At 44.2% G+C, this 25,235-nt stretch overlaps 1 protein-coding gene across 6 annotated transcripts; it reads right to left on the bottom strand.

Moving 5' to 3' along the window:
• Positions 1-370: 370 nt before the first annotated feature.
• Positions 371-24,546, bottom strand: pip5k1ca (phosphatidylinositol-4-phosphate 5-kinase, type I, gamma a). 6 transcript variants are annotated; one of them, XR_015089076.1, is made up of 19 exons: positions 24,121-24,544; positions 17,725-17,756; positions 17,305-17,391; positions 16,741-16,871; positions 16,536-16,653; positions 15,719-15,871; positions 13,849-14,148; positions 12,668-12,876; positions 11,988-12,071; positions 11,853-11,901; positions 10,092-10,176; positions 8,453-8,632; positions 8,208-8,346; positions 8,023-8,055; positions 7,807-7,926; positions 6,129-6,345; positions 6,010-6,062; positions 3,567-3,656; positions 371-2,050 (listed from the first exon to the last, which is right to left on the bottom strand). XR_015089076.1 is itself a non-coding variant. In XM_086048065.1 (19 exons), the coding sequence occupies exons 1-19, from the start codon at positions 24,245-24,247 to the stop codon at positions 2,048-2,050; spliced, it is 2,226 nt and encodes a 741-aa protein (XP_085904191.1). In that variant the 5' UTR covers positions 24,248-24,546; the 3' UTR covers positions 371-2,047. The 6 variants fall into 6 exon arrangements, 5 of the variants coding, with proteins under 5 accessions (XP_085904191.1, XP_085904193.1, XP_085904194.1 ...); XM_086048065.1 differs by lacking the exon at positions 6,010-6,062 and adding an exon at positions 4,899-4,967 and having other exon boundaries at positions 24,121-24,546; XM_086048067.1 differs by lacking the exons at positions 3,567-3,656; positions 6,010-6,062 and adding an exon at positions 4,899-4,967 and having other exon boundaries at positions 24,121-24,545.
• Between the last annotated feature and the right edge of the window lie 689 nt (positions 24,547-25,235).

Here is a 25,235-nt window from a genome sequence, read left to right as displayed (position 1 = left end):
TGCATCACCTTTAAAACTGTGGAAATTACCGAATATTTATTTAACTTAACCCTAATATAAAACCCTGCTTTGAAACCCTAACCATAACTTAAAACCCATTTTTGAAACCCTAGCCTTAGTTTAAAATCCCACTATGAAATGGAAACCCTAATTTGAATCCTTCATTTCATTTGAAACACCAACCCTAGTTTAGAACCCTACTTTGAAACTCTAACCTGAATTTAAAACCCAGATGGCCCCACCCTTTTTACAAGGACTCGAAAGGTGCTTAAAAAATATATTATCATCATTGATGACAAGAGGGATGAAGAATGATGTCATCCTTTTTGTGATAAGTTTTTGCTGTTAAGTAATAAAGAAAAAAAAACTGTTCATTAGACAATTCATAGAACTGCTTTATTTGGCATTCATTCTGATTGAGTTCAAAGACACACGCGCGCGCACACACATATACAGCCATCTATTTATGCTCCGGTATAAATAGATGAATATACACAGATATACATAAATACACATTTCTGATATGCATTACAGTAGTCTTTTTTTTTAAATTTTTTTTTTTTAACCATGCTTTGTCTCTGTAAAGGACTCTTCCTATTGGATGACACGCACAAAAAACACACGCACACACACAAAACACAGCTTGAACAAGATGGAAGAATCCCTACTGGTTTGCATGTTACAGTAAAATCCACCCAACAGCTGCATGCAGCTCCTTCTCGGTACTGAGGAACATGACTCAGCAAATTACGCAGATTGCAATCGTCTCTCAGCCAAGCAGCAAAAATAAAACCAAAGAAAAATAACATTCTCCATTTCCCATGGAAAATATATCTGTATATCTTTCTATATATATATTATTCTTTTTTTTATTTTGATTTATTATGTACATATTCTCAGGAGCACAATGACGAGAAAGAAAAAATAAATGGGACTGCATGAGTGAAAGATCCAAATCATCCACTAAGGCAATTTGAAAGGAAAAGGAGGTGAGGACTGTACAAAATATCGCTGCTATGCTTTCCATTTGCGATGACGGTAGATTGAATACACATGGTGAGCAACACGCTGCCGTCCGTTACACATGAAACGTAACAAAAATAAAAGACAGGTGAGCATTTTGCGAGGGTCTGTTAAAATGCAGCCGAACCACCCAAGTCCGACACAATCTTTCTATCAATTTTCCTACTGGAAATAATTACAGAAATCAATCGCCTCTTTCTAAGTCAAATTGTCACCATCAACATATTTTTTTTTTTAATAAATAAGGCTCATTTCATTTGATGAATGCTACAGTTCTATGTAACATTGAAGTATTTATTGTCATATAAGTGTAAAATAAGTACTGCACTGCCTAATAAAAATGAAATAAAGTTAAATTAATCACTCGCCCTTTGAGACCTTTTTGTGTATGATTGACATGTCCACCCAATTTTCTGTCAATTGATGATTTTTTTTTTTTTTTTTTTTTGCTACTTCACACTAAAAATGGCCGACTTCTTGAAAAATGTCATACATGAGTCCTTGAGACTTTTTGTCCAACCAATTTCATGCCGCTGGGAGAAACTGGTGTCCAACAATGTTTTTTTTTTTTTCATTCTGGCTTTACAGGGAGCACTACTGAGTGAGATTTGAGGGGTCCTGTTTGGGGTTCGCTAAAATACAAATATTTTGAAGCCTCACGAGACTGGCTGATGTCACGCGCTGTGAAATGTAGTTCGACTTCCCTCCCCAATTGTTCTTCCTTCTTCCTCCAACATGGCCTGTTCCAAAATGGCCGCCTCGGGGCAACTGAAGACGAGCCCATTAGATGTTTATGTGAAATAAGACGTATGTGTGTCACGTCAAAAACATATAACACACGAGCATACTTGTACTATGTCACACGTAAACACAAGTATCATATGTAAATGGCAGGGACCTCTCTGCTACGCCAGTCTGTTGATTTCGTCCCCCTCGAGACAAAAAGATTGCACTTTGACCCTTGAGGAGGTTTTGGGCATCGGCTGGACGATCCCCTTCACGCCTTTCAGTCACAAAACGGGGTTTACTGCAGGAAACGGACAGTGAATGAATTAAGACAGTCAATGTACAGTATCAAAAAATACATCAAGAGATACAGTAGCTAGCAAGTTAGCATTGTCATCTCATTAGAAATAGCAACAGGCTACAGGGCAGAAGCCTCATCAATCAATGTTTTGGACCTTCTCTACTCATCTTGCTGTTAAAATCGGTTAGCATTATATCAGTTCTCAGAAACAGGACGCAATTTGAGTACAGTTACGGTGGATTGGTGTGGATTTGATATGTTTAGGTGACCAAACGTCCTCCTTTGCACGGATAGATTTTCTTTTTCATTTTATTTTATTTAGTTTTTTTTTTTTTTTTTTTTTTTTTTACAAACCGTCCGGGCGTCTGGAGGGGTTTTATAAAATCGTGAAAATGTCCGGTTTTGTTTCTCACGGGACCAAGTAGCACGTGTTTAGTTTGACTGCATGACGTTTTGCGCGACAAACGCCAGGCGGAGCGCACCGCTTTGCTTACCGGCGTGCGTGACGTCGTGGGCGCTGGTGGGAAGAGAGAGAAGGGAAGGAGCGAGCGTGTGGAGCAGGTGCGCTCAACTACAAACGTCAGTGCCATTGAAAACCGTTTGCCGCTCAAATGGGATGGAATGAAGCCCCAGTTGAATAAGCAGGCAAAACGTCTTCCCGTTCATTCGTTCGTGTTTCAAGTCGCTGGACCGAGGGGAACGTGACGTTTACCAGTTGAACAAGACAAATACAACTGTCGGTTCGCTCCTGACTAACGGTTCCGAGCTAAGAACAGTGACGAGTGTGACGACACACCAATAGGTAACATTGTTAGCATGCTGACAGTTAGCCGTTAGCATTGCGTCAGTATTCATTCGAAATGGTACGTACCCGACTAGTCTTCTTTGTGGTGGCCAATGCGCACACACCAGAAGGCGCTAACCAATGAATGCCTTGTTGAATTCTTTACATTTTACGTACTTTTACGTGTTATTGGTGGTTTTATAGAGCACAATAACACGGAGTGCTATATTATTTAAAAAAATTAAAAAAAATGAATGCCATTCCCATTCATTCGCGATGGAGAAAGATGAGTTTGACATTCGCATCACAGAACAAATTCAACTCACAAGTCAGGGCACCACTGTATTATCCATGACGAGCATTTGTGTGTTAAATGGGTTTTCGTCTTTTTTTTTTTTTGCAAAATTTGGAATTGCCTTGCGGGCAGGATCAAATGATGCGGCAGCCCGTAGGTTGCCCACCCCTGGGTGAAACCAATTCATTTTTATTTTTTTTTTGCCGAGTTGGATCTGAGCAGGCTGATGACAAGACGTGGCATGGTGCATGCAGTTTGCTGTCGAGTCACAACTCGGTGACCATTCGCACCCGGATGAATGCTGCAATGGGCGGGCAGGGGTGGGTCGTGGGGGATGGTTTGATGGACCTGAGAAGCATTAGAACTGCTTTCAATAGAACGTGGAGGACACTTCCGGCCGGCACTGTGTATTTCTTAGTCGGATGCTTCTCACTTACTGTCTCTCTTTCCCAATCCCCATCTGGCAGGGCCTTAGACTCTGAGCCATAGTGTAGCGGAGAGTACACCCAGGTCCTGTCCTCTGGAGGCTGTTATGTTTTTTACACGCCAAGCACAGCAGAGGGCGCCAGGGGGACAGAGGAGAGGGCCAGTGGCACAGAGATAAGCGGCGGCAGTGGCAGGCAGGCAGGAAGAAAGATGCAGGAGGTCACAGGAGAAGAAAAGACAAGACAGGAAATGAAAGTTAGGGATGCATAAAGGGGGGAAAATGTCGCCCAGACAGCTCGTGTTAATCCTTCAAGCCGGATGTTGCTCGGAAGCAGTGATTATCACACCGTGTGTTTTGAGTTAAATGTCTTCTAGGAGGACATGTGAGGAGTGAGTGATGAGGGTGAGGGGGTGGAATGGGGGGCCGGGGGGGGGGGGGCGTTGTGCAAGGCACAGCCAGTCCAACGATTGACACGTCAACGCAGAAAACACCACATGTTGTTAAATTGTTTACCTGGAACCCCCAAAGTTTAAAACTATTCCTTTTTAGAGGTTCAGTTTAAACTTAGTTTTTCCAAGATGGGTTCTATGGTGTTGTGGCAAAGCTAAATTGATAAAAAACATATAGTAGTATATTAATATACTTTTAAGCTTATTGGTCAATCCTCCTGGCTGACGTTTTTTTTTTTTTTAAAACGGCAAACTCCCCCTTTTAAGAGAAGCAAATGTTGTCATCGGATCGGGTGAATCTTTGTCATGTCGAGTTCATTTGTAGTTCCTGGATCGCTTTCTTTCACCAGTCTATTTCTCCTTTTAATTCAATGTTTTCCTGCCATGCGGTGTCCAAGAAAGCCATCTCTGCGTACAATACACACAATCACAAGTGAGTAAAAGATTGCGCCTTTGAAATGGCATGCTTGTATGCTTTCTTAAAATGCTGTTGATTCCGGATGACGTGCGCATAGAGCACAACACTGTTCATATTTTGTTGCTTTTCAAACGAAGAAACAGATCTCATACTTGGCTGTTTACTTGAGACTATGGAAAGGGATTTAGTGAGCAAAAATGCTTGTAATATATGTTAAACGTGCGGGGGGAGAAAAAAAAAAAAAAAGCAAAATGGAAACACCTCCTTGATGCCTCCATTACGTGTCTGTCAGGTGATTATCAGAATCATGGAACAGATTTTACTCCACTTTGGAGGTTCCACTGAGCTATGAGACTACAAGATGACTGCAAACATTGCCCCCCCCCCCCCCAAAAAAAAAAACAGAGGTGCACGCCACCACTTCTAATCTAACACAAGAGGGCCAGCTGCCGCATCTGACGCCCGGCTCACTTACAGGCCGGCCGGACCGCCACTTGCCCCTCTGTCGGAGAGGTGAGACCGCCCAAGTCCTTCCGTCGGGGAACTGACAACAACAACAACAACAACAACAACGGGGCGGCGGGAGCGCGAGACGACAAATGGATGAAGATGTGAAAACAAGAGAGGGGGGCGGGGGGAGAAAAGAGGCGACATGACTAGGGCGGCATGCTGAGGCGAGAATGGAAAAGAAACGTCTTTGGCAACACGCTTGATTGGTTCAAAAAGACGCACACACATGCAAGGAGGTAAAGTACCTGTACCATGTAGTACACAGCACACTTCTAACAATGATCTGGCTTTCCAAAATTAAAAACGGCTCAGTTTTGAGTGACTTGAGAGGTTTTGAGGGTTTATTATTGCGGCTGTAGAACGGCACTACATGGTACTCAGAGACACGAAAGACGTGCGCAACGCTGGGATGCAATGCAAATGTGCACCACTGCAGCCGCAATCATTTCTCACGATCGCGACACATACTTTCGACTTCCTATCGAGACACTTACAAATATCTACTCTTTTCTGACTTCTAATATGTGGGAGCTTTTCTCGCTCACATAACAAGCCGAGATTTAGCGCCTCATTTTTTTTCAACTTTTGCGTGTTGTGCTGATCAACAAATCCAAAAGTGACGCAATGCTGCCATCGCCTGGCGTCTGTTTGTCATTACAGTCACAAAGACGCTTGGATTTCACGGACAAGCCGGCCGGGTGAGACAACTTTCCGCGGCCGCTCGTTGAAAAACGCACTTGCCGAATATATTCCGGGTTGGCAGTAAATGCTTGGATTGCAACTGATGTGTATAAACGTCCACGGGATTGTTGATTAACTGATTTCTTTATGTGCAATTTGAAATAAATTGTAGAATATTCAAATTTATTGAGATGCACACTTATTATTTTTCCATGCTGTAAAATAAGATTTTTTTTTTTAACCGCCATTTTTGTTTCCTGTCCATCTTTATCTTAGCACCCAGCGTAAGACTAAAAAAAAAAAATAAAAAAAAAGTGCGCATCTGAAAAGCAGCACGGAGATTGGCAACATGCTCTTATCACTGCACTCAGAGCGAACCGCGCACACATCCATACCCGCTTTGCGAGCGCCGCGCTCCACTGCTACGCCGCCCTGTCTGTCAAAACCTCTGTGGGAGAGCATCACGCAGCTTCAGCGCTTGATGTCATCTTCAAAGTGTGGCGTGTGGTCTTACAAAGTAGATATCCGTGACCGGCACGTCGTCCTCGTCGTCCACCGAAGCCTGGCTGGTGCACCCCGAGCCCGACGCGTGGCTGGCTGGATCCGCCGCCGCCGCCGCCGCCGCCGCCAGTTTGGGACTGGGCGGAGTGGCAGACACGGTGGCGGGCGAGGAGGAGGCTTCAGGGGCCGGAGAAGAGGCGGAAGCGGCAGCGGCAGCCTCCTGAGCCTCACTGGCGGAATAAAAGACGCATGTTGCGTCAGCGTGTGTTTCGCCAGCTGCCGTGTAGCCGTCATCCTTTGTTGCCCCGAAACACGGATTAGCGGCATCCGTGCTGCTGTCAGCGCAGCTGTGCAGCCCATGATCAACAAGAAACCACCATTTATTTTGACTTGTATGACACTTAAAGCGGGAAGTCAACGTACATTTTTTTTTTTTTCAAGAATATGTTCTATGCAAGCCCAGCAGGGCATCCTGATAAATATTGCGTTTGTGGAATAATTGTTAATCCACCCGTTTTTTTTTTTTAGCCATCTCTGGGGGCGGCCATTTTGTCTTCTGAAAATGACATCGCAACTGCCCACAACGACCAATCACGGCTGACCTGTTTTCTGAATGTGAGCCGTGATTGGTCGTTGTGATGTCATTTTCAGAAAACAAAATGGCCGCCGCCAGAGATGGCTAAAAACGAGTGCATTTTGCTTCTTGATTTAGAATCCACAAACACAAAATGAATCAGAATGCCGTGATTCAACTAGTGGGCCTGCTTGGGAACATATTCCTGAAAAAAATATGTTTTGCGTTGACTTCCATTGTAAGAATGTTAACTTAAAACATTGCCTGTACAGTTAAGATTTTATGATGGCAAGCTTGGAACGGACTGATTTGCTCAATCTTTCTTTCCTGTGGGGGGGGAAACTTCCTTGATATAGGAACCACTTGGAAGTCACGCAGCATCACGGAACACATTTTGTTGGCTAGTTCAGTCGGTCTCTACCCTGCGCCCCCTTCAAAACCGTCCATCCGTGACCCCACCCGGGCCATATTTGCCTCACCAAGGCACTGTGATCATCCCGAACCTGCGCCTTCCCCTCCTTGCAGAGACCCGTCATCGCATTAGATTAATTATAGTGTAGGGAGGCGAGATTAGAGCATTTTTGGCGCGCAACAAAAATCAGGTTAAAATGTGCCCCCAAAAAAAAAAAAATCAGGTCACGGTGGCTTTACGGGAGCTGCCTCAGGCCCGCAGGACCACTGCCCTACTTCTAACTTGCCGGTTACCCCAAATTTGTCTCATATTCTCCCAGCATCACTGTTAGAGCCGCCATTTTTATGCTACATTGAGGTCACGCACAAACTGTTGAGAAGGTAACTTAAATGTTGTCGCGGTCCAATTAATTGGTGCTTTGTCGACACACTTTGCACTGTCATGGACATTTAACATCCTATTCTGTCTATGAATGTATTTTCTTTAGAGCTTGCATATAGCGGAGTTAACTTTCACGTTCACACCAATGGACAATTTAGAGTCTTCAATCAACCTAAAATGCAATTTTTGGAGTAAGCTGGAACAACCGGAAGAAAACCCACACAAGCATGGCGACAACGTGGCACAAATGGCTCAAACCAAACTAAACTTTTCTGGATGTGCAACATTAGCAACGTAGTTTGGGAAATTTGGCAGAATTTGTACCCGGGATCAGGCGAAGGCTGCGGAATGGAGATGGTGGGCTCACTGTCGTGTCTCTTTAATTCCACCTCCACTGTGATGGTTTGTTGGTCCTCCTCGCGCACACGCAGCTCCTCCTGGGTCCTGCGCGCATGAAAACACACACGCGTGGGCGTGCGTGCAGACAACAATCGGCGGGTCTCAAAACGACGTTTGGGAGTGGCCGTGCGACCGATTTACCGTGCGTCGTGGCTGAGAGACTGGGTGTGCCTCCTGGAGGACAAATGAAGCAATGTCAAGGCCAAAAGCAGAAGTCAGGCAAGAAATCAGAGCCAAGCAAATACATGACTTTTAGACAGGACCGAGATCAGGTCATTAGATCAAGTCAGCGTGGGGGAAAGCACGCGAGGGGCGCATGATGCTACCTGTAGCGCGGGTGCTCGGCGGTGTCGCAGGGAGATCGCTCAGGGATGGACAGAGAGGTGGTGGAGGAGAGGGTGGTGGCGATGGACGCCGTGGTGGCCTCCTCAAACGACGGCGGCGTGCACGGGAGATCGGCCCGTCCTGGAAATTGTGGACGGAAAGGACAACATTGGAGCATGCGGTAGAAATGGCGACAATGCACTGCAACGGCAAGGTCAATTCCTTTAACCGGTGGCGTCATTTTTACTTGCAGTAAGGAAATGACCTTCGTCTTCCAGCGTCGGGAAGCTGCGGGCGCCCCTCAGGTCATAGATGTTCTCGTCTCTCTCGGAGGGCAGCTGGCTGGCGGACCAGGCGGCGCCGGGACCGCCGCACTTTGGGACCGTAAGTGACACGCGGCCCTTCTTGGACGGAGATGACTTCAAGGCTACGGAACGTACATGAACATCAGAAATGAAGATCAGGAAGCAAACCCTGTTGCTGGGCCAGCCTATCAAAATGTGGGCTAGTTGCCACGTAATTAGAATCAACGCTTTTCGGCGATTTATTCTTCTGTTCTTTTCGACCTTCGCGATATTCTGGTGGCTTTGACGGTCAGTGAAGCGGCACGTTTGTGACCCAACTCAGTCAATCGAATGCTTTTGCGTGCGGAGCGAGTACGTGGATATCGTGAAGATTAGTTCAGACCGCTTACAAAATGCTCACCAAAGAAAGAAGGCAGCAAAGGCAATTGCGAGGTTGATTCAGAGCAGCTTTGTGGGTGGCTGCGCGCAAGGCCAGCAAAAAGTGTTTCGTTAACATTTTCTCAGATTGCTAATGGAATATTTTTGCAAAAAAACTGTGGGCGTGTGCACTGCAGGCGGTATTGTGCTCCAAGTTATGATGGTGTACAGATTTTTTATTTTTTTTATTTTCGAGCAATAAATATTGTTATAATACTAATGTACCGTATTGGCCCGAATATAAGACGGTGTTTTTTTGCATTGAAATAAGACTGAAAAAGTGGGGGTAGTCTTATATTCGGGGTCTAGACATTATACCCATTCCCGACGCTTGATGGCGCCAGATATCATTGAAGCGAATGCTGAACTTGACTCCGCAGGTCAAAGCAACCCCCTGTCACGTGAGGATGACGTGCTATGGGAGGAGCCAGAGGATGGGATTAAGGACGGCGACACTGAGCACAGCGAGGCAGATAATTCTTTGTGAGGAGTAATGTTCCGTCATGATAGATCTCAGCTACTCTCAAGTTAAACCGGTTTTGCATTATTTTATTGCAAGGTTTTTCCTTATTCAGATTTGTTTCAAGACGACAGTTAGTTAGACTTCACCTTGATGGTTAATGCAGTTCTTGCAATTTTGTCGTTTGATCACAATAGATTGGTTTATTTACATTTCAAAAACCAGAAGCCATTCATTTGCGAATGTGATTGCACTTTAGTTTACATATTGAAATGTTGAGGTCTTAAGATTCGAATGAGGCTAAATAACATGCCTTTTCTCTCAAATATATTGTTATGAATTATTTTCTGTATAAAAATTAATTTGGTGTTCCAAAAAACCTTTTTCAAACTTGAGTCTTGAAAAAGAGGGGGTCCTCTTATAATCAGGGCCGTCTTATATTCGGGCCAATACGGCACTTAAAAATGAGTTGGTTATAATGCCAGACATTTCGAGACATTTTCCTCTTTAACTTTTAACGGAGGAAGCATGTCCCACCTCGGCTCTCCTACTCGATCTTTTCACCAGAAACTGAAAGAAAAAGAGCGTCTGAACCCTCTTAACGGGACGTGAAGCAGCACCGAATAAGGCAGTTGGAAGACTATCTGTTATTTCCTTCCCACGCGGCGGCGCTTTGACTATGTAAGGCAGCAGAATGGACTCACAGGAGCTCTTCCTGAAAACGGTGCTGCTCATGAACTTGAAGAACCTGTCGGCGTAGAATCCAGGCCGGTGGACCGAGACGGTGTCCTGCGGGCGAGGCGGGAGGAGATTAATGAGATGGGGGGGGGGGGGGGAGAAAAAAAAAACAAAAAAAACACACACACAAAAAAAAAAAACGAGATGCTTGCAGATTAATCGATCTATTAGTGTCTGCTGTTGTTTTCCATTTCAGTAATGTATGTCTCTGGGTCAAGCCACTAGACAGACAAAGCACAGACATAAACACAGACAGACATTATTGATTTTCCAGCCGGCTGATGGGTGACACTGTTTGGGACGCTTGGAGGGAGAATAATACAGAGGCTTGACTAGAGTGGCCCTTCGAGGCTTTTTCTCGCCACGTTATGTCCACATGCTGCACAACCTCATGAGATCCCATGTAAAAGCTGCATTAAAGATGGGAAATCAACGCAAACATTTGTTTTTTCAAGAATATGTGCTATGCAAGCCCACTAGTTGAAAAAAAAGGCATTCTGGAAAAATATTGCGTTTGTGGAATAAGTGTTAATCTACTCATCTGTGGGGGCGGCCATTTTGTCTTCTGTCGACTGAAAATGACGTCACAACTGCTCACAACGACCAATCACGGCTCAGATTCGGAAAACAGGTCAGCCGTGATTGGTCGTCGTGAGCAGTTGTGATGTCATTTTCAGGCGACAGAAGACAAAATGGCCGCCCCAGGGGATGGCTAAAAACAGGTGGGTTAACTCTTATTCCACAAATGCAAAATTGATCAGAATGCCGTGTTTCAACTAGTGGGCCTGCTGGGAACACATTCTTGAAAAAAATATGTTTGGGTTGAATTCCGCTTTAATACTACGGCTGAACGATTATGGAAAATAATCGAATTTTTTTTCCGAATGAGTTGCAATTTTTTTTTTCCCCTCAAGGTACTTTCTAATGTATTTTTCAACAATGAATCTTTATTACAACAAACAATATCAGATCTGTAATGCATTATCGAAATACTGAGGTAAAGGCAAATGAAGCATTAATTAACATGAAAGGCAGTTTATCGACTACAATTAGAGGTATACAAATACTAAATCACTCAACTTCTTATTGACCAAAAAACAAAATCCAGTGACTCGACCACTCACTTCATTTCATGAAAGGTGATATGTAAACGTGGACTGCACTTCTTAAATCACTCACTCAACTTAACATATAGATGGACAAATAAATAAAATATACATGTATAAAATTGAAGAAGAGACGAGCAGAGCTGGATCATATATTTTTCCAGATGCAATTGATAAACATTGGTTTCACCTTGGGAAAGAAGTAATTTAGGGGGATGTTATGAAAAAAGCACAAAGGCTTGGGGAACACATTCATTTCTAAAAAGTTCAGGGGAATGAGCAGAGCTAACCATCTATCGAGTGACTTGGAGATAGATGTCCTTACAGGTGAATTTTGATTGAATTTGCAAAAATCTAAAGAAAAAAAAACAACTTTTTTTTATGGGTGGCTTGTAGAATTTTGGGGAAAATAATGGAATTGGGCTATAAATGTGGAAACAGTGAAGCACTGTCAAAACTGTCAAAAATTGAGCATTATTGTCTAGGTAAAGGCAGACTTCTCTGATATTAGGCACCAAATGTTGTGACCCATGACTAAGGGCGGACATCTTCAGTATGAAGTGATGTTGACGCCTGCTCAGAGGTGAGTCAGTGTTTGCTGGAGCGTTATTAAAAACTCACCCCGTCGTGCACCAAAGCCTTCCACGTGTGCTCCAGTTTCTTGATTAGCCTGCGCGGACAAAGAAAAGCGACACAATAAGGCTGACGAGTGTGCAACGTGCGCCAAGCTCACCGCGCGGCTCTTGTGCCGCTTACCTGTACGACTGTAAGATGTCAATGATGCCGATGTAGAGCAGGAGTCGTTCTCCCTTCCCGTTGACGGCAGGGATGCCACCCATCCTAAAAAAAAACCCCAAAAAAACAAAAACATACACAGACCACAAAGCGCATTCGGTCAGGTTAAAAAATATTGGGACATCAAAATAATCCTCATCATTTTTGCTCGAAACACCGCCACGGTGGATTTGAAATGAAATGAACACTCTGTAGGGATGTAACGATTCATCGAAAATCGATTTGCTCCGATTAATCGATTTTTAAAAAAATTCATCTCGAAAATGATGTCTTGAAACGTTTTTTCATTCCAGATGTATAGCACATTTTGAATGTGTAGATCAAATGATGCGCTTGCGCCAAACATCATTGCGTATTGCGTTTGTGAATGGCTGCAGAACCGCACTAGTGCACAGAGACAAGCATGGAAGCAATTAAAAAAAAAAAAAAAAAAAAAAATCGAATCGAATCGGGGCTTGAGTGAATCGTTACATCCATCACACTTTGTATACTTTATATCCCTCCCACTTTTTACGATTGGGAGATGTGAATTTGTGATTTACATTGGCTGTAAGTGGTCAGTGAAATTGCTGTAGAAAGTGCGAAATGTAGGTTTGGCACCCCAACGCCACAACGTGCGGCATCCCATTGGCTGCACTCACGTGTCTTCGGTGTCAATGGACCCCCCGCAGGCTGCCCCGCCCTGGATGGACTCCATGGCGGTGGAATAGAGGGCCTTCTGCTGGGCCAGGGGCCGTTTCTCATCGCTGTCGCCTTGGGAGCCTTCCATCTGCCGCTCCCTCTCCGCCTGGTCCATGTTGTGAACTCCCAGCAGGAGGCTGTAGTCCATGATCTTGAAGCTTTCCAGCACCTGAACAAATGGAGATGACAGGCTCAGGATGTACGCATGTGGGAGAAAAAGCTTTTATCCACAGTGCAAAACGGTGCCGGTGCCGGGGGAATCAACCTGTTAATGTCAGTCGTGGAAGAAGTTAGCATGCGTACCTTCATTGTGCATGTTTTATTCATATGTAACATGAGGCAGCCATTTAGAAGCACGCAAAATCTTATTGATTATCTTCTAATTGTGATTTCTCAGAGCTGATACCGCAATATCCGAACGCTCCAAAGGTTGTAGGAAACTGTGAACGCTAGCTGCTAGCATGCTAGCAGAGAACGGTCCAGGAGATAGCATAGAGCAATAACAAACACTGTACATTAAAGCGAAGTCAACCCAAACATATTTTTTTCAAGAATATGTTCCCAGCAGGCCCACTAGTTGAAACACGGCATTCTGATTAATTTTGCGTTTGTGGAATATAAGTTAAGCAGCAAAAGGTTTTTAGTCATCTCAGGGGGGGCGGCCATTTTGTCTTCTGTCGACTGAAAATGACATCACAACTGCTCACAACCACCAATCACGGCTGACCTGTTTTCCGAATCTGAGCCGTGATTGGTCGTTGTGAGCAGTTGTGACGTCATTTTTAGTCGACAGATGACAAAATGGCCGCCCCCAGAGGTGGCTAAAAACGAGCGGATTGAAGTAGCTGACCTGCTGGGAGCATATTCTCGAAAAAAATATGTTTGGGTTGACTTCCGCTTTAAAAATCCATATTCGCATTTTAAAGCAGACGCTGACGTAATATCCTTTCAAATTAGCATTAGCATTTAAATAGCACTTCTGAAAGTCAGTCCACCCATTTTCCATACCGCTAATTCCGTTCCGTTCACTCTCCACGGTGTATGTGTCAGGCGCCTTTAAATTGTCGGAGGTTGCAGTGTACAAAGAGAGGAATACAAAAGCGCTCCGATCGGTTTAACTGCCTCCCCCTCACAAACGCACCAAACAGTCCCTCTGCAGCGTCTTGACCAGCGCATTGAAGGTGTCCTGGTCCAGCATGAGTCCGTCCTGCAGGTCCTGCATGAAGTCCAGGTCTTTGAACGTGGGCCGGGCCTTCTCGCGTTCCTTCTTGGACGCTCGCCTCTTGTAGGTGGAGCCCTTCAGGTCGTACTTGAGATGCATGCGCACCACGCGGGGCAGCACGTTGTTCATCACCACCACGCGGATGTTCTTGCCGCCCGACTGGACGCAGTAGAGGCCGAAGAACTTGGGCAGCAGGGTGCGAGGGTTCTGATTCAAGTTCTGGCGGGAGAAAAAAAGATGATCCATCCGTTCATTATTGTTTTTTTTTTTTTTTTTTTTTTAAATATAACACATGTGCTCATTACCGTGCGGGTAATATACGTTGACGGCGACGGTTGCCGTGACGTATAAGGATAAATGTGTATTTTTTTTTTTTTTTTTTCAAGAGAGGAACTGGTGGTGAAAAGTACAGCTACATAATACCAGCAAGGCAGAAAGAGCATGTTTTGCCCTCAGCAGCCACACGGGGACCTAAGAGAAATCAGACAACGTGACACGTGAGAAAGGGGGGGCGGATGTGAATGCAGGATTAACGCCTGAAAGATAGAAAGGAAAATAAGCTGCGCTGAGAGTGAGAAGGGGCGAAAGAGCGATAAGAGGCGTGCGTGAGGATGGGAGCGCATCACGCAGTAGGCGGGGGTAGGCGGTTACGTCACCGCGCTCCGCAAGCAGCCCAAAGCCAGCCCTCCACCGGCAAGTCAGTCAGCTGCCACGGACGTGTGGAGCTCGGCTGACTGCATGTAGCAACGCCTACTAATTTGGTTCTTGTGTCCTTCAGTGCGTGGGTCTATTTGTCTTGACCTTGGCAGGGTTTTTTTTATCTCTTCTAGCAGGCCTCCACCTCCAGGGCTGAAGCATTTGTCGCCAGTGATAACGGAAAGAGAACGGCTATGACGGTTCTACAGTCTGACGGTGGAAAAGACGCATCTAAACCACGGTGTCAAACACAAGGCCCGGGGGGCCAGATCCGGCCCGTCGCATCATTTGATGTGGCCCACGAGAGGGCAAATCATGTATGTTGACTTCATGTATCTTGCAGAAAATGTATTCAACTTTTGATAAGGTTGAGATATTGCTAGCGTATTTTGTTCCCAATCCCCTTTTAAAATCAATTGAAAACTCACACTAGAGATGAACATTTTTGAAAAAAAAATATATATATATATATATATATTAATATGAAAATATGATTTTTTTTTTTAAATCAACTTCTATTAGAGTTGTTAATTTACTTAACATGATGACTTGCGGTCTTTTAAGCGCCCACTATGACAAATTGACAAGAAACAACCAAACAAGTATGACGTGAGCAAAAGTTAGTAAATTGCAAGTTCGATTACAATAATGCAAACAAACCTTTGGCTTTATCACTTCAATTTTTTTGTTGTTTTTTTTGTTTCAAGAAACAACAATTATGTAAACATGTGCACGGCACTTCTTAAGCAATACATTTTATATAGACACTCCATAAATAAATAAATAAAATATACATACCAGTTTATATGAAAAAAAAAAAAAAAAAGCCTACTGACCGACCGCAATGAAATAGAGGTTGTTTTTTTTTCTTTCCCCCCCCCCCCCCCCTCAAATTGCAGCCTTTGCGCTTCGACAATTGCATTCTACTACTGAACCCGGCTGGGACACATAACTCATTTCACAACGTTTTTCCTGTGGAGATTGTTTTGAATTTAGAACAACTTTGAAATCAATCCTCCACTAAGGTGGAATTGTGCTCGACTTTGGCGGTGCCGCCGTATGCGCGACGCGCACGCCGCCTGCTTCCCCCTACCATGTAGTAGCCGGGCAGCAGCTTCTGCAAGAACTCGGCCTCCTTGTGCATGACCGTCTTGATGATGAACTCGTCGTCCTTGGTGAGATAGAAGACGGAGCCGCTCGCGCCCGGATTGGACAGCTCGATCAGCGGCTCGTTGCACAGGGAGTACTGCGGAGGACACGGCAAAGATTGACATAACTCCGCAGTAGGGCTGCTCCATTAAGCGATTTCGAACCGTGACCGAATTTTCCGGATAAAACGATGTCAAAAACGTTCAAATCGGCACGCCCGATTTTGTTATATCTAAGTGTCGCCCGTTTGTACTTTCTGTATTGCGTTCTGTTTGTACATTCGCTTCGCATTTGTACTTTCTGTTACTCTTCTCTTCGTATTAAGATCTCTGTTTTCCGGTGTTTGTCATGCGCTCACGTGAGTAGCGCGTTCGATCCAATGGCTGGAATGCGGAAGCGATTTGCTCTGGGCGGGCTGGTAGGGGGGCAGCCGATCCCCTTCCTTGAACTTAAATCGACTGGCATTTTGAGTTCAAAGAAAGAAAAAAAAATGAAGTTGAAATGAAAGACATTCAAAATACTTGCATTCTTCATTATTTTACAAAGAAATCGTAATCGCAAAATCGGGTTTGAGAGAAAATAATCGGGATTTTCTTATTCGGCAAAATCGGACAGCCCTACCCCGCGGCCTCCTCTTTTCTGCGGGGGCTCTCCGTTTTCTAGTTTGTCAGCCGCTCTTCGCAAATGACGCCTTTAATGTGGAGGGTAACTGCATTACAAAGCCAAATGAATTCATCCGAAGTCCTTTGCAGTCGTCTTACCAAGTAGTCGTCCGGCCTGATGCCAAACAGTTCTCGGAAGTAGCGGAAGGCCACGGGAGCGTAGGTTTTGAAGCGGAAGTCTGGGAAGTGATGGGCCGGAGTGAGGTTGCTCCCTTCGCTGCAGCCCGGACGAGAAACAAAAGCTCATTTCAAATATAGGCGGGAAAGAGGTTTTCACGTTTTACACACAAGGCATGACAGAGACCTGGGGAAGAAGATGCTCTCCACCACGTAGAAGTCCTGCATCAAAACGTCCCTCTCGGGCTTGGAGCTCAGGTTGCCCACCGTGTAACCGATGCCCAGCTGGATGGCTCCTTTCAGGGCAGAGGACGTGGTCTAGGGAAGCACGGGTGGTTCAAAGAATGTGATCAGTCATACGCTGTTGAAAAGGTTTGTGTTAAAAAAATAAAATAAAATAAAAACTTCAAATGCGGACAAACATTATCTCATGTACGAAGGTTACAGTATTTAACAATAGAACCTTATTTCATTTCATTTCTTGTTCGTATGGACGAAAAAAATAAATAAAAAAAATTCCTCAGGTGTGAGCGTAATTTCAAAACATAAAACTTATTATAATAGAGATGCATCAGAATGTAGTGAGACAACTCGTGTATGGATATTGATTTTTTTTTTTTTTTACGACGGACAATGAAAATATACTGCATTTTAATAGACACTGATCGGAGCAAAAACGGTTCATAATATACTGTTATTTTTATAACAATCTATCTGCTGTACAAATGGATTAAAGCCCAAGTGCAGCAACCTTTTTGTACGTGGTTTCTCCGGAAGCATCCACCCCTCTGTGGCCGATCTTCTTCCCCTGACCGGGAAGGCCTGAGGAGGACGGCATCTGACACGCAAGAGAGACCGTTGATGAGTAAAAGTGCCAATCTGTTTCATGCATTTCATCACCTAAATATCAAATGGACCGGCGTGCTTTTATGATGTCAACAGAGCCTCTCTGAGCTGAGGCAAACGTGCACAAACAACAAACGACTAAATGTGTGCTTTTCTCGCGATTTTATTTGATGTGATGCCACCACAGAAAGTGGTGTGACTGCTCAGTGCTATATGAGCATTACGCTTAAATATATCGATTGCATATGCAATTCAATTCGACCACAGTATGTAAGTAGCATGCAAGACATAATGACTAATGGCTAGCATAAATATTGTAAATTACCTCAGTGATGAAAGCTTTCCTTGCAGCAGCATCTGAAAGCAAGACAGACGAGTGTCAGATATGATCCTCCGGTCCTGTAGGTGACGCTACTGAGCATTACAAAGTAGGTATTAGCTGAGCGCTTGTTTTTTTTTTTCCTGCCACAGTTGCGTATCCAATGCACCATTTGACCTCAATGACGTTTTTTTTAAATAGTAAGCAACTAAGGACCTATAGAAAAGCGTTATAAAAATCGGATTCATTATTATTATCATTATTATTAAATAACTAATCATCCAACCAACCGGAATTTTAATCCAAGCGCAGGCCGTCGTCATGTCACGATATTAAAAGCGACACATCTGTTAAAAAAGGCCAGGTTGCGTTCCATTTGTGCAGTTCTAGCATTCTCTGGTGGTGGGTTTATTACTGCAGTTTCATTTGAATAAGGCATGTTTTGGCCACGCTAATCGTCAGTGGTCGCCGACCTGTCGCACGGCCAAAAGGTTGTACTCCTAACGTGGAAAAGCGGTATAGAAAATGGATAAGACTAATTGGTGATTAATCGGCATCCACTGGAGGGACTGTGTGAGGAATTGGAGGGAATCAAATGATGTGAATAACGCGACGCATGGATGTGTAAGCACAGCAGCAGCAGCTTGTGCGCGCAGCCTCTCTCTCGCCTGCCTCGCGTGGACCGCTCATGTGACCAGGCAACAGCGGAGCCTGTTTTCCACCCCTCCTCCTCCTCCTCCTCCTGCTCTCCTTCGCTTTCCCACTGTCGCACACGGTCACACAAAAATGAACACGCCGAGGCGCGCGCACGCGCGCGGTCGCGGCCACGCTCAAATGCGATGTGATGGAAGAATGAAGGAATGTTTCGAGATCGCAAATGCTGACAGGGTGGGCTGCTTTTCCTTGTATGTTTGTTTGGGTCTGTGTTCCCGTGTGAGAGCTGGCGTGCAATCGGCTGCTTCAGGTCAATTGGCCCCCCGCTCGACAGTGGATTTTATGCATCCGACTGCGGTTGCGCCACCACGTTTATGCACGCGTAGGTAATCGTGTGCGTGAGGGTAAAGCGGCTGCACGCGTGTGAACAATCGGGCCAAATTTGGGCATTTTCTCATTTTCTCTTCTCAAGCCAGAAAAGGCTCTATTGGTGGGTGACTCGAAAAGACGATCCCAAGCGATTATCCTGTGGTGTGGAGTGTTGCAAGAGTGATTACGATTTCCCCCACCGGATGTACAGGGAACACGGTCAGGGCCGACAATCGTAAACGTTACACCTGGTGAATATTTATTTACAAAGGCAAATCCTCATGTGTATGGTGTCGCAGAATTGACCACAATAAAAACGGAACTTGTTTGTCTTGCCTGCAAGAGGCGGGGCCGTGGCGTAGCGGGGTCGAAAGCCGTCTTGTCCGTCTACTCCCCACTTCAACGCGGCATTTTCTCAGTCAGATTCTTTTTTTTTTTTTTTTTGGACAGAATATTTAATTTTACAATTCAATAACATTTCCTTTGTCAACATAACAATGAACAATGAATAGGGGAAAAAAATGTACGAACAATCAGACATTCTCGGTCAACGACTTGACGTCACATCCGTTCCTAACATGGCGCCGTGCGTTAAAATTAACCAGGGGGATTATTTTGGCAAATGCAAGACTGAACACAAAAATAAAAAGATAAGTATTAGCGTATAAAAAAATTCCCTATGTGCTATATGCTGCATTTTTTTTTCAAGAGGACGATAAAAGCATCTGTGAGCCAGGAATCAACATGTGATACAACTGCCTGAAATGGACCGTTCACGCTACAAAGTGCAACAAAAATGGATCGATAGCAGGTAGTCCCTGAGGACGAACTAAGTAAGCAGCTGTCAGTGAGGTGATTGTTAATTATCTTGTCAGGGTGATGGAACTCTTATCGATTTGTCTTCAGTTTTCTTGCCAGGACAAAACAATTGGGTCAACGTGCTCCGAGCCTCCGGGATGCACACATGCATTAGGTGCACAACAAGTTTGACTACTTAATAGGAAGTAGGAGTCATTTGCAATATTTTTCGAGGTTAATCGACAATCTTTGTGTTTGTTTTTTTTCCCATAATAAGACATTTGCAAACATCTGTTTTTACTTTGAAAAAAGGAATGATCGGCATTTTTGCCGATTTTTTTGGGACGGATCTTACGAACCAAACCACAAACTGAATCATCGTCAATTTTTGTTTGTGCATTTTCTACACTTTCAATTTAAATAATGTCCTGGTTTTGAATTCATGAATGGAACGTCAAATGTTTTTTTTTTTTTTAATTCTAAATCAACTAATCGACAAAAAAATTTGACAAATTAGTCGATTCGTAAAATAATCGTTAGCCGCATCCCTAGATATTTTAGCTACTAACTTATGTTACTTATGCTAGTCCTGATGTGCAAAGCTGTGTTGTCCTCTGCTGTCAGAGCGGATCACACCCCTTGGATCATACACCGTGTGTGTGTGTGCGCGTGTGCGTGAGTGTGTGTGTATGAGCGAGAGAGTATGTACAGAGATTGGAGTGGGTCGGCCTTTGGCGACAGGGATGCAAGCTGGCCTAATAAAAAGCTTGCCGTCTGGAGCTGGTGGGGGGAAAAAAACAACAACTATGCATTATATATTAAGTTTTTTCCCATTTCACTAGTACTCAATGGCTACCTTTAAGACCTGCCTGACCGGAATAAAAATGCTTCATGTACACTCCCCATTCAGAATATTCTGATCCGATCGAGCCCATTCCGATCAAGATTTTATTGCCAGCATTGGCTCCATGCATTTAATTAAGAGACGCACCCCTAAACAACGATGTAAATATATTATTGTTTACATTGAAGAAATCAAATGTGCTCAAATCTTTCTATCTCCTTCTTTAAAGCATTCCTGAGGTATCGGATCAGACTCGATATCGGCCGATAACCCGACTCCAAAAAAGTGATTGGGACAAGCCTAGCCAGGATACATAACTACACAATTCTCCAAAATACGCAAGGGGGCAAAATGGGCCCTTTTCTCTAAGGAAAGAGCTCAAATCAGCTCCGTTTTTTTGTTTTCCATTCCCGAGCTTTACTGACCCTCCGAAAATTGATGAAAGCTGTCAGCCAAAGAGAGAAATGCCCTTTTGCAGACATCAGAGCGGAGCGAGGCTGGATGGACGCGCTCTGGACTTAACAGTGAGTTATTGCTGAGAGCAGCATCTTACAGCAGTAAGTCCAGAGGGCTTCAAATCCTCACACCACAAAGCCCCCCTCAACACCCGCGCACAAAAACGTGCTACCGCGGGTACAACACACGGATTTGTCGTCCATTCAAATGTGATCCGACACACACACACACACACGCACGCATCTGACTTGAAGCCAAAATCATGGCGCTACGTTAAACTGCGTCATCCTCGACATTCTCTCGTGACGTCAAACATCCCGGCCGATGCTCCAAATGTTACTTATACAATCCGGGAGAGAGAGAGAGAGAGTGTGCATGCAATAGTAAAAAGGACACATCAGGACGCAGAAGGAGATGGAACTGGCCATTTGTGCTTCTGTCAGCAATTCTGACAGGCCTGGGGGGGGGGGGGGGGGAGCAAAGGAGCAAGGATTTAATCAAGCACTTCATTAGCTCCTCGAAGAAGTCGAGGATGTTTGCACCATGATAGCAAGGTTATACACACGCAAAAGGAACTCGACACACCAACTCGATTGACTTCCTTTCCGGGATGTATATAAGTCAAGGTGCCTACTTTTCTTGCCTCATTCAACAAAGTGTTGCAGTTAAAGCGGGAAGTCAACCCAAACATATTTTTTTTTCAAGAATGATGTTCCCAGCAGGCCCACTAGTTGAAACACGGCATTGTGATTCATTTGGGGTTTTGTGGAGTAAGTGTTAACGCACTCGTTTTTAGCCATCTCTGGGGGCGGCCATTTTGTCTTCTGTCGACTGAAAATGACATCACAAGTGCTCTCACAACGACCAATCACGGCTGACCTGTTTTCCGAATCGGAGCCGTGATTGGTCGCCGTGAGCAGTTGCCATGTCATTTTTCAGGAGACAAAATGGCCGCCCCCAGGGATGGCTACAAAACGAGCGGATTAACACTTATTCCACGAAAGCAATAATGATCAGAATGCCCTGTTTCAACTAATGGGCTTGCATAGAACATATTCTTGAAAAAAAAAAACGTTGGGACACGTTTCTCTGCGTTTCAATTCTTAAAGGCAATATTGCCGTCAGTAATGACTATGACTAAAATGTTCGTGGCTGGTCTGCCAGATGTTCACCATGCCAACGTTCATTCAAAGGTAAGCGAAAATAAGTCCTCTGACACACATGGACAAAATTGATGGCCCCCATAGAAAAGATGGACAATTCTGTAATTTGACATATTGATGTCCTCTAATTAGCATCACAGGTGTCATCAAACTTGTCAGCAGTCAGTCGGCCTTTGTTTAAAGAGCGACAAGTAGTCGCTGGGCTTTTTGGCGACACGGTGTGTACCACACTTAACAACGGCAAGAGGAAGTGAATGAGAGCGTTGTGTCGGGAGATTAGAAACAACACGATGGACATTTATCGATCGCAGGGTTAAAAAAAAAAAAAATGCAACGTCATTTTTTTCCTCCGATATTGTGCAGCACAAGTTTTAACCGGAATTACCGGTAATTACTGTCACATTGATGCTAATTTTGTTAGCCACTCTATGGAGCTTCACACTGTGTGTTAGTATTAAGCTAGATAAGACAAAGTTAATGCGCAATTCTCTTTGATTTATGTTTAGTTTTACAGTAAACTTCAACTGCGAGTGGCAAAAACAACGTGAAGCAAGCAATTGGGAGTTTTTTTTTTGGTGACAATTATTCTGGCAAACTGCTACTTGGTGAATAATATCGATAACATATTCAATTTATCAAACTGATGCTAACACAATTAGCACATAGTTGCATCATGGGTAATAACTAGCATGGAAAAACCTGCCGACAAACGACTTCCTCTCAATATCTGTCTGTGGGATGTCTTTAAATAATGAGTACTGAGTAGCTTTACTTTATTTTTCGTTTGACCATTTACCAGTGGTTAGCTTGTTTTTACCCCAGCATGTGAAAATGTAGTTATGATGAAAGCTAGCAGCTGTTCCAAACACACACGTACACGTGTAAACACCGAGTTCCTACAATTGGGGCAGCTGAGCTCAACAACGCGGCAGCCTACAATTACATTGCACAAGATGTGACATTAACGCAAGCTCAATAGAGCTTTGCGGGCCTGCAGTTGACATTTAAACTCAATTCTACTAAGCACGCTCCTGTCAGTGGATGATAACTGTGATCATCGCCGACTGCTCCTGTGTTGAACCCTTATAGCTGGAATTGAAAAATATGTTCAACACTTCCAACGAATATTCAGAACCAGCATGCGGAATGATGGTAGGTTGAAGTGAAGGAAGGAGGCATGAATAAAAAAAAAAAAACAGGTGTGATGGATGGACGGTTGGAAGGAAGGACGGCAAAACGCTCCGGGAAAAGCGGTTATGCGGGTAAGGGAGACATGAAAGTGTGCCGGAAAGGAAGGAACAAATGAAGGAAGCAAAGGGAAGAATATTAAGAGGCGTGAATAAAAATCAGGCGTGATGAAACAAAAGGCAGGCGGGAATGAGGGAAGGAAGGCAGAAAAATAGGTTTCATCATTTCAGCAAAGAAATTATATAAGGATGCATTGATTTAATGTGATGGAAGAAAGCCAGGAAGAAAGGAAACAAAGAAGAATCAGGAAGAAAAGGGTAGGAACAAAGTATGGAAGGAAGAAAAACTAGGTTTCAGCTAAGGATGGATGGCAGTGAGGATGCGAGAAGAAAATACCAACTCTAAGGCAAGGTAGGAAGGTTGTCAACGAGGAAGGGAGAGACAGCAAGAAAGAAGGAAGGAAAACGTGGAAGGAAAAAGAAACCTATACGTGTGTAATGAAATGAATTTTTTTCAGTAAACTGTACCTTCTTTTGGCCCAAACTGTACACTGCAGTATGTCTCCCTCGTTTCAAAGTGCTCAGAAATCCACTGTACTTTCCCTCTAAGTTCTTCGGGCTTATTTGCATAAAACCACCATCACAAATAAGTTTACGTATCGATCGATACGTGCGGTTTATTGCGCCACCCGCGCTATGTGCTGTTATTGTGCTCCAAATGAGACGAATCCAAACGCTTGCTTCACCTGCACTCCTCATCCACTCGGCTAAGCTAGCAGTTACTAGCACAGCTAAGCGGCTAAAGATGAGTCGGGGCTTTCTGCTGAAATTCCTCACAGAATCCGATTTAAACTAAAGGAGAATAAGCGTGAACGAGGCACACGGAAAAACACCAATGGAATACGTGAAAACATGCACGGGTCCAACCTACCCATGTCTCCGGCGTCCATTCCATAGCTAACCCCGACGACCGTGTCAGCATCATCGGATGATGCGGCCCCGGAGAGAGGACTCCCGTCCCTGGCCTCCGACAGCCCGACCGCTCCCTCGGCTTCCATTCAGCCTCCGGGAGGTGCTGGACCAAGTAGCGGAAGGAGGGGGGGGGGGGGTAGAAAGGTAAGCGGCGACGCGAACCGTCAGAAATGCGCAAAATAAGGAACGACAAGTCTTATATGTTGCGGATAAAAATGAGGGGAGACATGTTATCCAAGAACGGAGGCTTCATTTGCTCGGACTACGGCTCCGTGGCAACAATCTCCCGGGCTCGACTGCACTGCTGCTCCGACTCGGTCAGTCTGCGGCGACTCAACCAACGCTGAATGGCTCAGTGCTCTGGGGCTCAGCGACGCCCTCTGGCGGCCGACGAAGAAAGTGGGACTTGTAAGCCGTTCCGCTGGTGGAAAGTAACGAAGTCAAGTACAACAAATCCTTATGTATTTCAAGATAATGATTGTAAAGTGAATTAGATATATTTGAAGATACTTGTTGAAAATGGACAAAGACGGAGAACTATCTATGCAGTTCTGAATTGTGGAGATGAAGTGTTTAACAGTTGTTTTTTTTACTGTTTCAGGTTTTTTTTTACATTTACTTTTACTCCATACATTTATTTACAGATATGTGCAGTGGACTCTCCCTGTTTTGTCAAAATAAGCTTGCTACTTTTCTCAACCTCCATGGATGACAACACAAAAAAAAAAGACCTAAATCGAGAGAGGCAATGTCATTCATGGTTGAGTACACTTTAGTGGCAGAAATATATATGGCAAGGTCAGAATCAAAAGGAGGAAATGAAATGATTATAACAAGGTTGAGAGTACTGTAGTACATTCTGGATGAAATATCCATTAAAAAAAAGGGGCGGGGGGATCATGAAAAAGCAAAATGTAAAATAAACAATGACATGGAATCAATCCAATGTGTAATGTGGAGAAAATCAATGAAAAACATAACAAATACAGGAGATATTTAGTGTAAGAATTTTGAGAAAGTTTAAACTTATTCGATTTTTAATAAATCGAATTTTGATAGGACTACATAAAATAT

The sequence above is a fragment of the Filicampus tigris genome, chromosome 12, assembly GCF_054856515.1.
Source record: "Filicampus tigris isolate MCC_2025a chromosome 12, RoL_Ftig_1.0, whole genome shotgun sequence".
NCBI lineage: Eukaryota > Metazoa > Chordata > Actinopteri > Syngnathiformes > Syngnathidae > Filicampus > Filicampus tigris.
Note: the sequence above shows the minus strand (reverse complement) of the source record. Positions and strands in the feature narration are given on the sequence as shown.